Source organism: Lissotriton vulgaris, chromosome 5 (genome assembly GCF_964263255.1).
Source record: "Lissotriton vulgaris chromosome 5, aLisVul1.2, whole genome shotgun sequence".
NCBI classification, from domain to species: Eukaryota; Metazoa; Chordata; class Amphibia; order Caudata; family Salamandridae; genus Lissotriton; species Lissotriton vulgaris.
This window is the reverse complement of record NC_141693.1, coordinates 1590428737-1590443022: the sequence shown is the minus strand read 5'-3', so window position 1 is coordinate 1590443022 and position 14286 is coordinate 1590428737. Positions and strand designations below refer to the sequence as shown.

General features: G+C 47.1%; 1 protein-coding gene across 1 annotated transcript in view; it reads left to right on the top strand.

Moving 5' to 3' along the window:
• LOC147716756 (E3 SUMO-protein ligase KIAA1586-like) overlaps positions 1-11862 on the top strand; it is a 56516-nt gene extending 44654 nt beyond the window's left edge. The window contains exon 2 of the mRNA XM_086923701.1: positions 8917-11862. Coding sequence (XP_086779827.1) covers positions 9150-11201 — 2052 coding nt within the window. The 5' untranslated portion in view covers positions 8917-9149 and the 3' untranslated portion in view covers positions 11202-11862. The remainder of the gene's footprint in view (positions 1-8916) is intronic.
• Positions 11863-14286: the final 2424 nt, after the last annotated feature.

Below are 14286 nucleotides of genomic sequence, written 5' to 3'. Positions count from 1 at the left end.
TACCAGAGTAGCGCTCTACAGTTGGAAGAGTTGCATGGCCCGTATCGACAAAGGGCAACTGCAGCTGGCAGGCCCTGAGACAAAAAGGCCACCAAAGGGCCCCAGCTGAGCACAAAGTCCTCATAGTTGTACCGGAAGATATCTGCCAGACGTTCCATAGAAAGGATCCGCCACAGTCTGGCATGCCACAACAATGTCGCCGGAGTGCCCGTCTTCTTCCACGCAGGTGCCACAGTAAGCTTGGCTGCCCCAAGACAGGTCCACATGATCGCTTTATCAGATTTAGATTGCCTGCCCAAGGAGGGATCTCTAATGCCCAGGAGAGCAAAATCGATGGAAACTGGGATAGAATAGCCCAAAATATCTTTGAGGTGGGATAAAATCTCTTCCCAGAATGGCCGAATCTTGGGGCAGTCCCCCCAAATGTGTCTGAAATCCCCTAGCAACCCAAATCCCCGCCAGCAGAGATCAGAAGTACCAGGGAAGATGCGGGTAGAGGTACCAATCGTGTAATGTTTTATAATGGTCTTCTCGGAGGGCCATGGATTGGTTGTGCTGTGCAATATCCCTCCAGATGTGAAGCCATTCCCCTTCTGAAATGTCCCTACGTAGAACTCGTTCCCAGAAAGTCATATAGCGTGCCTGTGTGGAATGAAGAGTGTGGAGCAACAACCGATAAATAGCAGAGCATGCACCTTTCAAAGAACCTGCCCTATGAACCACCAATTTCTCTGTCTGTAAGGTCTCTAGTAGCTGCCACCCTAATAGAGGGTGTCGTAACCCAGTGCTTGAGTTGAAGGTAGTGGTAAAGTTCACTTTTAGGAAGTGCAAATTATTTTCTACATTCCTCAAACATCAGGACTTTCCTGTACCGGAATAGGTCAGAAATTTTTAAGCAATCCCCCTCCCCCCAACTGTTGAATGGGCCCTCAAGAAGTGCTGGGGGAAAAGCAGGGTTGAAGTGTATAGGTGTGTAGGGGGAAGGGAAGCCGCTCCACCCCTCTCTCCTAGAAACCCTGTCCAAATTCATAGAAAATTCTGAATACCTTGAATCTAATCAGGCCGGCTTCCGTCCCTGTCACTCGACAGAAGCTGTGATCCTTGCTGTCCAAAACACTCTAAGACGCAATGCAGACAGAGGCATCCACCAGGCCCTTGTGCTTTTAGATCTGTCGGCAGCGTTCTACATGGTTGATTATACCATTCTTATCAACCGTGTCGAACAAGTCGGCCTCAGGGGTCCTGCCTTAAGTTGTATTACCTCTTATCACAGGACGCACGCAATCAGTAAGACTTGGCGCTTTCACAGCTCCTCTAACTCCCACTACATGCGGGGTGCCGCAAGGATCATCATTGTCACCTTTATTATTTAACCTGTATCTCTGCCCACTACTTTACTCCCTAAAGAACGCCAAAGTCACCATTTACAACTACGCGGATGATCTCCAACTTGTTTTTCCCCTTAACACTCCAGACTCTGTGGTGGAATTTCAGAACACCATGATTCACATACAGAGGTGGATGAGTCTTAATCATCTAAAGCTTAACCCAGGCAAGACAGAACTTATCCTGCCTGGGAAAAGCGAACTAAGCTGGAGTCCATGCTTCTGGCCATCTAGCATAGGGGCTCCACCTTTGAGATCTTCCTCGGTTAAAAGTCTGGGAGTCACACTTAGTGCGGATCTGCCAGCTTCTTTCAACGTAAGAAAATAAAAAAAATAGCCCAGTTTCTCACGCAAGCCGCACTCATTCAGGTTGTCATTGCCCTTGTCTTGTCCCGACTGGATTTCTCAAATAGTCTTTACTTGGGAATCCCAGCAGGCCTGCAAAAAGACTCCAACTTGTCCAGAATCAAGCCGCTAGGCTTATTCTCAAACAGGCAAAATGGCAGTCTATTAGACCTGGCTTGAAACAACTTCATTGGCTGCCTGTTGCACAGCGAGTTGCGTTCAAAACGGGTTGTATCATTTTCAAAACTTTACAGGACACGGGTCTGAAATTTATAAAAAACCTTGTTTCCAGATATAACCCCTCAATAAATCTTCGTTCTGCTTATAAAGCTTTATTGGTTGTTCCACCTTTTAAGAAAAAACGCCTTGGCGGCTGCTGCTTTGACCATCTTGCAGCCACTTTTTGGAATTCGTTACCGTTTTCTCTAAAAATGAGTCCAGATCTCCTCACTTTCAGACATTCCTTGGCTTTTTAATCAGGCTTACTGTTGACACTTACAATTATTATGTTTTTTGCTGAGTTTTGCAATGTGTTTTGTTCTCTACGATAGCGCCATAAAGCCCTCGGGCGTACGAGCGCTTAATAAATACATTTTAACATAACATAACATCCCAGATGAGCAATGTCGTTCGGGTGGGTGTGCTAAGATAGGCGTTAGGCAGGTGGTCACTTCTGGGTTTCCACAGCACATCCCAAATATAGCGACCTACAACAGCATGGTCCATATGGAGCCAGTGCTTGTCTGAATCCCTAGCAGACCATTCAGCGATGACCCGCAATTGAGCAGCTTGATAATATAAAGTGAAGTCTGGGAGAGTTAGTCCCCTCCATATCCAGAGGTCGCTTAAGTACCCGATAGGGCAAACACGCTCTCCCTTCTTGCCAAATAAAGTTAGTGATCAGCATGCGGAGACTCGGTAAGAGAGAACGCTGTAACTCTATAGGAAGTGCCTGGAACAGATATAAGAACTTGGGCAAAACCGTCATTTTAATGGCATTGATGCGCCCTAGCCAGGGAAGGTAGAGAGGCGACCAACGCTTGAGATCACGCTGAAGCTGAGTAACCAGGGGGGGATAGTTCGCTTTAAACAGGTCCCCCACCTGGGCAGTGAGCTGCACCCCCAAATATAACAAAGAGGATTTAGCCCACTGGAAAGGTGTCAGGAGTTTCAAGCGCCTAACTTCAGCAGAAGGAGGGTGAGATTAAGTATGAAAGATTTCGTGAAATTTATTTTAAAGCCCACCACCCTTTTAAAATCATGTAGTTCATGTTGCACCACCTGTAACTAAGACATCTGGTCCGTAAGCGAGAGGAGAATGTCATTGGCAACGAAAGGGGCCTTATGCTCGAAACCGCCAAAGGGGATGCCCTTGATTTTAGCATTAGATCGCAGGCGGACCGCCAACGGTTCAATACTAAGAGCGAACAAAATGGGCGACAGAGTGCACCCCTGACTGGTGCCCTCTGTGGGATGGATGGGTGCATGTATGGGTGGTGGGTGGGTGGGTGGGTGGGTGGGTGGGTGGGTGGATGGATGGATGGATGGATGGATGGATGGATGGATGGATGCTGGGTGGATGGATGCTGGGTGGATGGATGCTGGGTGGATGGATGCTGGGTGGATGGATGCTGGGTGGATGGATGCATGTATGGGGGCTGGGGATGGATGGATGGATGGATGGATGGATGGCAGCCACTGACCAATTTAGTTTATTTTATTCATACATCCTTAGATTCCTGAGACCGAAATACTTGTCTCCTACTCGGATGCATGCTTTTATTTCCGATCCAAAAACATTTACTTGAAGTGTGCATGTTTATTAATTAAGTAGTGCTCTTCAAGTTACCTAAAAATTGCCTAATTTTCTTCCATTGAGTTACACATTTGCACACAGACGGACAAACATCTGGCCCATGACATGTGCAATGATGCAGCTGCTCTTTAATAGAAGGTGGCCCTCCTTATACAGAGGTTTTATGCATTTGAACAGTTGCTGTTAAAGTGGAAGTTTTGGATGTGCCAAATTCATCCTATTTTTGTACTTGATTTGTTACAAGCATAGTCACATCATTTCAGATCATGCCCAGTCCTAGACTTTGACTATTAGCAAAGGGTGATGTTTTAAAATAAGCATGCAAATCAATGCTTTATTAAAACGGACGGCCTGTACATATCATTGCACCATTTACAAGGAAGATGGCACCCACGTGCAATTAGCGTAAGCTCCTCTTGGTCACATATGTACAGGGCTTCAACAAAGCTTCGCTGATTTCTAATAAAAGAGGCTTGTGAAATTCAAGGTCACAGGAGAGCCAACTGGATAATTAATGTCTGCCTCAGAAAGGGAACCAAGTGACCTTGCCTTCCACAGCCAGCACGTTTGATCAGGCGCCAAAAAGTAAGTCACTGCATTGTTAAGTAAAATAAAGAATGGAGAAATTCAAGCTAAATGTTATAGTTGGGGAGGGGAAAAGGTTCCCTGAAATGCTCTGGAGACCGTGCACCCCTGCCTCGAACGCAACGCAACGTAACAAGCTGCAACTTTTTGTCCCTTACCTCAGCAAACAAGGCTATCGTTTATGTAACTTTTGTGCCAAATATCCAGAGATAGGGTCTGCACAAACCAGAGGGAGGCAAAACAAGGACAACCAAAAACAATGTACACTTACCGATTTCCACAGGGTCACGACACAGGCACAAATGGCTGCAGACACGGTGGTTAATACAATATATACCCCCACCAACCCATTGGCTGAAAAGATTCTAAACGTGTGGGCTCAAACATCGCGTTGTCATGTCGCGCGATGTAAAGACGCTGATGCGACATGCAATCCTATTACATGGCCGCATTTGCGTCGCAACTACATACGATGAGAAAATGGCCGGTGTAACTTCCTTTGTGATGTAATTGCCGCCATGTGATCGCCCGCGATGATGACGATGGATCGTGATACAACCCAATAGGACCCTCGGCAAAGCCCACTATCAGGTCAAGAGCTAGTGAAATGATGGCAGACTGCCGAGAGTTCGGGGCATATAGTGAAACAAAGGTGCAAAGAGTACCTTTCAAACGACCTTTAACAAGCAGTAGTCTCCCCTCCTTATCAGATTGGACAGCCGCGAATTGGAAATGTGCGGAGACATGAAAGAGCAGGGCCACCCCATTGTGTTTCGTAGGAGCAGAGGAGGTGTAGATTAACGGATAGCTCCTGTAACGCAGCCTAGAGACCTCAGTCCGTTTGAGGTGGGTCTCCTGTAATGCCACCACCTCAAAGTTGCGATCGGTCCAATATTTCCACACCCTATGACGTTTATGGGGGGAAGTTCAATCCCTTAACGTTCCAGGAGGCTACGTTAACCATCAGGAAAAGAGACCCCGCCTTTCTCCGGATCACAGTACGCACAGAACTCTCTCCGCAGCCCACCCTCCCCACATGGTACCAACCCCAAAACAAGAGGCCAAAAACGAATCAACCCCCCCCCCACCCCCCCAGTCACCACTGGAACCCCCCCCCCTGCCACCCCCTAGAGGTCATAAATTCCCAATCAGCCGCAGCATATTAGCGCCTCCTCGAGACAGTGTGCCAGGTGCGTGGGCCATCCTTTGGCGGAGCCGCCCCGCGGAAGATGCCCCATTAGAAGTCCCCTCCGGAAGAGGAATCCCCAAAACTCATAGCCCCTGTGTAATGTCTGACACGTGGTGTTTTTTTTTTTTTGCCATAGTCCAAGATGAGATCAAAAGGGAAGGACCATCTGTAGTGAATTCTATCCTCTGAAACTTAGCAGTAATGGGCCTCATCGCCTGCCGGCGCGCCAGGGTTGCTGAGGCCAAATCCTGGTAAAGAGCACAGCTATGTCCCTGGAAGGAAACCTCATCCTTTTTCCTGGCAGCTGAGAAGTGGGCATCTTTCACCTCAAAGGAGTGGAGCTTAACCAGCACGTTTGCGTTGGGACGCCTGGAGCAACCCAACACGATGGACCCTGTTGATCTTGGTTTTGAGCTGCTGAGGAGCTAGAATCTTGGCGAAGAGCCCAGCGACTAAGGCCTTCAGGTCCGGCCCCTCCACCCCCTCTTCCAAGTTCTTAATGCGAATGTTCTCCCTCCGGGATCTATTCTCCAAATCCTCCGCTTTAAGCAAAGCCTGCTGAAGCTGGGTTTGGAGGGACTTGTCATCCTGTAGCTTAGCCTGAGTCGCCACTAAATCCTGCATCTGACCCTCAACCTCCAAAAGACGGGTGCCCACTGCATTGAGGTCCTGCCGAAGGGTGGTGAGCTTTTCAGTAAGATCAGCCTTCAACTGATCCACAGAGGAGCGAAGGTCTTTCTTAAATTCCCGGCACAACTCCACCTTGAAATCACGGAGGGTGGCCACCAGATCCTCCTGTGTGAGCGCCTTATCGGGCAGGTGCACAGCGTCACTCAGGGCAGCCGTCCTCTCCGAGACCTTAAAGTACTTGGAGACTTTGTTGGTAGCCTTCTTAGGAGGCATAGGAGCCAATCCACCAACCTAGATACGATCCAAGGAGCCCCAAGACTAGGCAAGGCGAATGAGGCGCAGAGTAAACCGTGGCCCCAGGGGTGCTCTGAGAGATCAAATAAGGTAGACTGACATCTGAGACACCGGGGGGCTTCACAGCATGCAGCAACATAGGCCCCCAATAGTGCCAGCAGGAGCAGATTCCCCAAAACTCTGCCAGCAACAATAAGCGTGCCCCCCAGCAGAGCCCGCAGCCTCGCCGCCCGATATTCGGTGCAGAGTCTTCAGTGCCTAGGGTTCCTCGCCAGGGCCGCCGCCATCTTAAGGTCAGGCACAGGGGGATCAGCTCCCTCGCCGACTGCAGGTAGCTGCAGGCGGCACCACAACAAACTCATGCGGGGACAAAGTCACACAACCGGGGCAACTCGCAACCGCCCAAGGAGTCCACCGTCGCTTCACTGGTCCGCCGCCTCCGTCACAGCGTGGAGTGCCTCGCAGCGGCTCTGACACTGCAGCTCTGGACCGTGACTCATCATCTCAGCAGGCGTGCGGTATCCTCTTGGTCAGCCAAGAGGCCCCCTCCAGTGGCACACGCGGAACCTCCACTATGCTCGGGGACTCTGGGGCCGGCGCAGAGAATCACAAAATGGCGGCCGAAGCCCGGGAGCCCCACCAACCCGCCTCTCAGCCTCCACAACTCTGATCGAGAGGCGCCGCAAACATCACACAGGGACCAGGATCATGTCGGCAGGCATCAGACGGGTAGTAGGTGACAAAACACCGCCGAAAAACAGCAGAGAAGCCGTTCAGCCGATCCGGAGCCTGCGGAGCTGAGCAGGATCACGTCTGCTCCGCCATATTACTTGGCCACGCCCGCACAAAAATATTCTTAAACCGTATATGAGAGATGTTGTTTATTCACATCCTTGTGTGTGTGTGTGTGTGTGTGAGTATATATGTATATGTACAAAATGTATTAAAAAATAAACGTGCACAGAGAAAAATTTCAGGGGGAGTAGGGTGGGTAAGTGGTTTTGTGAGGGTTAGAGGTTAGGTGAATAGTTTCAAAGAATAGTGTGGTCACACAAGTAAATAGTTGACATCACAAAAGTATGTTTAACCCACATGAAAAATATTTGGTAGCCTATCCCATCTAATCAGACACAGTAATCAATAAGCTGTTGTTCATGGGTAGGTGATGGTGTAAAAAAGTTGACGTTTCGACCCCGAGATCATGTAGGTGGTGTTTCACCGTACTATGGGGTTTTCCTCAGGACTAGAGCTTGTGGTGTGGTGTGGTGTGGTGTGGTGTGGTGTGGTGTGGTGTGGTGGGGTGGGGGAGGGCACCTAGGATTAATAAGAAAAATAGGTAAACTAACAGACTAACAACTAATTGGTAATGGACTATAAGTGAGGCATACAATTACCAAGTGTGCCTCCAAAGATCTGGGGCTGATTCAATTCAAAATAACGTTGGGCCCTTAGGCTCCTGTAGTTCTAGAGAGCGTATAAACACCTGGAAAGTAAGGTATCCCCATGAGTGGCCTCATAATACAAAGAGGTGTTTCAGAAGGTTGTTCCGAAACTTACCTGCGAGGTATGAATGTACTCCGCTTCTGGTGGTCTTGATGTGAGGGAGGTGTGCTCTTGCATGGGATGCAGATCCAAGGTGTCTGGTGGGTTGGTAGAAGCTGAGGCGGTGGTTATGATACACTGGACCAGTGTTGTGGAGAGCTTTGTAGGTGTGGGTGAGTAAGTTGAACTTGCAACTTTCCTGGACTGGGAAGCAGTGGAGATTGTTGAGGGGTGGTTATTTCGCGGGATGTTCAGGATGAATCTTGTGGCGGCGTTCTGAGTGGTTTGGAGTCTGTATAGGACATGGGCTTGGATTCCAATGTAGAGCGTTTCCTTAATCTAGTGTACATGTGACAAGCGCCTCGGTGACCGTTCTACTGGTGTTCAGTGGGATCCACTTGAAAAACTTGCGTAGCATTTGCAGGATGTGGAAGCCTGATGAGGAGACAACGTTTATTTGTCTGCTCATGGAGAGGTTGGCATCCAGGATGATGCCGAGGTTCTTGTCATGGTCTGCTGGGGTGCATGGGGGGAGGCAAGTTCAGAGGGCCACAAGAGTGGTGGCAGGGAGAGTAGTTGCAGAAGATTAAGACTTTAGTTTTGTCCATGTTTTTCATCCAGGCAGGGACGTTGCTCATGCAGTTGGCTAAGTTTGCTTTGATGATGCTGGTTAAGTCAGTAAGGATGACGCATGTCGTCGGGTGAAGGATACTGTATTGATGCTGTGGGCTCTGACAATGTCCTTGAGTGGCTGCATGTAGATGTTGAAGTGTGTTGGACTGAGCAATGATCCTTGAGGGACACCACAGGTGAGTTTCTTGGGTTCTGAGGTGTAAGGGGGAAGTCTAACTTGTTGAGTTCTGTCCGTGATGAAGGAGGATATCCGCTTGTAGGCCGGTCTGCAGATCCAAAGTGCTGAAGCTTTCTGATGAGTGACTTGTGAGAGATTGCATCGAAAGCTGCAAAGAAGTTGAGGAGGATGTGTGTTGCCATTTCTCCTTGGTCGAGGATGCTTCTGCTGTCATTGTTGACTGCAATGAGGGCTGTCTGTGTTCTGTGGTCGGTGCGAATGCCTGATTGAGAGCTGTTCAGTTGTTTAGTGAAGTAAACTTGTCTCATTTCATTTACAGATTGGATGGTGAGACAAGTACAGCAAGGAATGACCCGCAGGAAACAAATTACCAGCAGAGGGCCCCCCTCATCCATTCTTCCTTAAATATGACAGCGCTGTCAGCGAGAGCACTCCTGAAACTCAAATCTCTGCAGACTTCTATTTTGCCCTTACCACAGAAACAACACACGAATAACTGACAAGGCTACTCCAACTTGGCACATTGATAATGTTCAGCATATCTGACCTGATATGGATTCGGTGCCTATGGATACATTGTATGAAGAATCCGCAGTAGACGTCACCGAGCTTCCAGATTGCTGGAACACAAAGCAGTGGTATTATTTTAAAGAGGAAAATCCTTGGTTATATCTGAGTTCGGGTCGTGTTGGATGTCTTGTTTGCAAAGAGGTGAAAGCAGCTGGTGGTAGTGTCCATGGGATGAGAATAAGCTCTGAGTGGGCAGAAGGAAAGGTTGGTCCCTCTGGTACTAAAAAATCTTTCCGGCAAAAGCAGATTAGGAAAAAGATTTCAGAGCATAAGGCAAGTGGCGCTCACTTGGTTGCAGAAGAAATTTGTAAAACGCTCCAAAACCGCACAGTGGAAGAAGCAGTTCAGCAAAGCAACGTCACCCGCCTGGACAGCACATGCAGAGTTTTTATAACTGCTTACTACTTAGCAAAGCATAACTGCCCTTTTACAGATTATCCCAATTTAATTAAACTCCTGGAAACAAGTGGCAGTGCTATGGGTCGTGTGCTACACAGCAACGTCACAGCTGCTGAAATAGTCAGACACATAGCAGCAGAAATGCAGAGCAAACTTGTTGGTTACATCAAGGACCACAAGCCAAAGATTACTGTGATTGTTGATGAGAGTACTAACATAATCAACAAACCAGCATTAATTATCTATCTGCGTGGTGCTTTTGGTGACCAGAGTAAACCAGTGACTGTTTTCTTTGGTCTCGTGGAGCTACAAGAAATTAATTCATTGGCCACTAAGAAGGCTCTCTTGCAGTATTTTGAAAATATAGGGTTATCTATGAGCCTTCTGCATGAAATATGGATTGCCTTGTGCTCAGATGGGGCAGCCGTTGTGTTTAACAAAGAAGTCACAGGGTTACTAAGGTCAGACTTCCCGAATATTGCATTGTCGTGGCATTGTTTAGCACACCGCCTGGAGCTTGCTGTGGCAGATGCAATCGACCATGGTGCTGGAACCAATCATTTTAAAATCTTCTTGGACTCGTTGTATGCAACATACAGCATGTCACCAAGGAATGCAAGGCAGCTGGAAATGACTGCTAAAGAACTGGTTATTCAGCTGCAGAAAATTGGCAGAATGCTTGACACAAGGTGGGTAGCATCGAGCTATGGGGCTGTTCAAGCTGTGTGGCACTGCTTTCCAGCTTTGTGCAAGCATTTTGAAGATGCCTCTAAGGACCCGTCCAGGCCAACACGAGATAGGGGTAAATACGAAGGGCTTCTGTATAAACTCACTTCTTGTTCATTCATAAAAGATTTAGGGTTAATGTGTGATGCGCTCGAGCAACTCCGTGACTTATCAGAATTGTTAAAGAGGCATGACATGACCATTGTTAATGCCCACAGATGTTTGCTAAATCAGGTTTATAGATTTACAGCTATGAAGGACACACCTGGAAAGTTTGCTACTATTGCTCAGAGAGCAGCAGACGAAGGGCAGTTCATGAGTATTCAGATTTCTGAAAAAAGGGTCAACTTCAGTTCGCTTAACCCTAGGCAATTTTATCAAAGTCTGTCCGAAATGCTTAATGAACGATGTAGGGTAGGCTCAGATGCAGAATTAATTGAAAGCTTCAGCGTACTCAATCAGGAGAATTTACCAGTCGGTGACACACCTATTTTATATGGAGAAGTGGAAGTTACACAGCTATGTTCAACTTTTAATCTGCCCCTAAGAGAGACCATAGACGCTTATAGGTGCTTTACAGATTCTGGTGGTAAGAGATGCCCAGAAATACTTAAAGAATTAGTTGTGTGCATGGAAACTCTGCCAGCAAACAGTGCAGACTGTGAGAGAGGACTTGGCGCCATGAATGTAATTGTTTCTCCAACAAGATCATCTCATGCAGCCACTATTTCTTCATGTTTATGGCTGAATCTTAATGGCCCACCTCTCAATACTTTTGAACCATTGTCCTATGTAGAAAGCTGGCTAGCGAAAGGAAGACGATCAGCTGAGGAAAGACATTGTGAGAAACCACATCAGAAGAAAGATGACGAAGAACACTTAAAGGGATTCTGGGAGATTTTGAGCTAGACGTTTCTGCATTTTAGCTATTCTATATATATCTTGCAGTCCTACTGTAACTATTGGTTATGCAGATCTGTGCTGCTGTCCATTCTAATAAGTCATTTAGAATTTAAATGTATGTTTACAATTAAAATGTTAAACAAGGATAAATGAAAGCATATGACTTGTAAACCAAGCAGTAAAAGATGTTTCCTCTACCCTTTTTGAATGTATTGTTGGAACTGCTGGTAAAAGGCTTCAAAAAATGTACACAAAACGATTGGGTTTATATTATGCTTTTCCTGAATTCAGCAATCCTGCTCCGTAAAGTCCTTCGGTACATGGAAATTGACTATGGACACCAGATTTTTATTGTCCATTGAAATCCCTTCTAGATATGTTAAATAGTCAACATCTCTTTAAAATGCTTCTTAACTTTGCTCCATAGACAGCACCCTGCCAGGCCTATGCCTAATGTTTCATGTTCCTTTTTGTAGGCACAGACTCCCACGCATTTTATGCTGCATTCTGACAGAAGTGAACTACCACTTTTACCATGCCATTATCTGGATGCATCTTTTTTAGTTTAGAAAGCTTTATTGAGAGTAACATACCATGTAAAACATCAGTACAGAATTACTAGCTTTAAGAGTAAAAACAAGTTGAAATAAACAATTTGAAGGTAAAATCGAGAAATTTCCCAACAGGTAAATACGAAAACATACTCGGCGAAAATGCATTTTTAAAAGGTTTTGTAAGGAAGGGAAGAAGGGAGAAGAAAGAGAGAGGGGTAGGGGAAAGAGAAAAAGAGAAAGAAAATGCAAACATTATATAAACTGTATGATAACAATATATAAGCAAAAATTAAGGTATACGTTTGGAAAGAAAATCAGTTAAAGGCAACCATAACAAATCCCTTTTTAGGTCGAGGACCTAAAGGCTGCGCTTGCGCAGTCTGGGGTCGGAGATTTAATGTCCCTTAGTAGCGCTTTGGAACCTGCCTCCCTGCCCTGTCTCTCCTCCATTGGCTGGCTTCGTAAACAGAGGCCAGCCAATGGAGGAGAGATGCGTCACTCTGATTTAGCCCCTCACACTGTTTATAACAGCAGTTGGCATAAGAGAAGTGCAAGGTTTGGTTGGAGCTCCTTTCGAGACGGGGGCTTGTGTCTGCACTCCACCCGACTGACAGAGCTTGAGCTGGAGAGGCCTTAAGTGTGCATGTAAGGCTAGTCTTCGTAAGGCAGCTGGCCCATCTGAAGTGCACTTTAAACTTTAGGCCAAGTCGCCCCTGCTGCCAATCAGCAGGAATCACACTTGAGCTGACCATAACACTTTAGCACTTTATAATAAAATGGTAATCACTATTATATTTACATTTGCTACTTTGGCGAAGCCCCTCCGCCCTAAAGGAGTCACCACTGCCGGGTTCCTGGGACAACCTGAGGTTTATGGTCTCACCTGCCACTAGGGCCCGATTGGACATAGAGTAGCCAAAAAACACATGTTTCCCTCACATTGTAAATGACCTGTAAATGTATTGCGACTTATATAGCGCACGTATCACCCGAAGGCATCAAGGCGCTTGCCTTGGGAACCCGTCCTGGCTTTTCCCTGTGAGATAACCCCTACTGGGCATCCCCAAGGTGAAAGCCAGGCATCCCGCAGCGGGTGGGCCGCCGTAGTGGAGATTAAGCAAGCTATTGCCCAGAGTTGCAGCGTGGGACCCCATGATTAGAGTAGGCACCGAGGCGAGAATTATCGAGTCCGTGGACATTTTTGGGCTCAGGACCCTGCCGCGTCGGGAATTGAACCCTGGTCCCGGGCCAGACCTCTGCATCAGGGTCTGCCGCTCTAATCAGTGAGCCACACTCCTCCACTAGGGTGTTATAGTGAAAATAGGCCATTTCCAAAGACTTTGGTCAAAAACCTACTAGTTTTCCAGACATTTCTTGAGGAGCACTAAGTTATCAATAAAAAAATTAAATTGCTGACTATTCCTAGGGAATGCCGGGGGGCGGGTGGGGGGGGGGGGTGGTAACATTCTGCTAAAAAACATGCTACATGATTCACTGCTGTTTGCATTTAATCCATTCTAATCAAGTATGACATTTATTAAAATTTGTCATTTTGAAACATACATTTTAGAAACATTTGGATAACTTGTCATGCATGAGCAAAGAAATAGTTAAATCTTTGGTGCACATTATATAAATGTTCAATATGTTAATTTGGATTTCCACCACACTGTACTAAGTTATATATAAGAGAAACTCTTTGGTAATTTACCCTTACATTTCCCAGTCCACGACAACTGGGAACAGTCAGTCAATCTGGATTTGTAGAGCATGGTTTATCACCAGTGAGGGTATCCAGGCACTCGGGTCATGCTGTGTTCAGTCAAACAGCCAAGGCTTGAGTCCTTTTCTGAATTCCGGGCTGGAGGATGCTGCTCGACGGTGGAGGGGAAAGTTGTTCCAGGCTTTAGGGGCAAGGTAGGAGAAGGAACATCCTCCACTGTGGCTACCACAGATGCAGGGAAGGTGGGTGAGGGAGGCGGACCAGCAGATATCTGGCAGGTTGGTTGTAGTTCAGGCGGTGGTTAATGCATGCAGGTCCTTGGTTGTGGAGGGCCTTGTCTGCATATATCCGCATCTTGTATTGGCATCTTTTCTGGACGGGGAGCAAGTGGAGGTTCCTGATGTGGGAGATGATATGGGTCCATTTGGGGAGTTTGAGGTGGAGTCTGGCAGCTGAGTTCTGTATAGCATGGAGTCTCTTCAGGATTTGATTGGCAATTCCTGCGTAGAGCGCATTGCCCTAGTCGAGTGGGCCGGTGACCAGGGCGTGGGTGACTGTTTTCTTAGTATTGATGGGAAGCCATGTGAAGACCTTTTGGAGCATGTGAAGGGCGTGGAAGCAAGCAGAGGTGACTGCATTGATCTGGCAATCCATGGTGTGTTTGCTTTCCAGGATGATGCCATCCATGGTTGTGGGCAAGGTCTGTCGGTGTGGGTTCGACTCGGAGGGCCACCAGGTGTTGTTACACAGGACAGCGTTGTTTTCAAAGGTCTTGTCCATGTTGAGCTTCAGGTATTTGGTCTTCATCTAATCT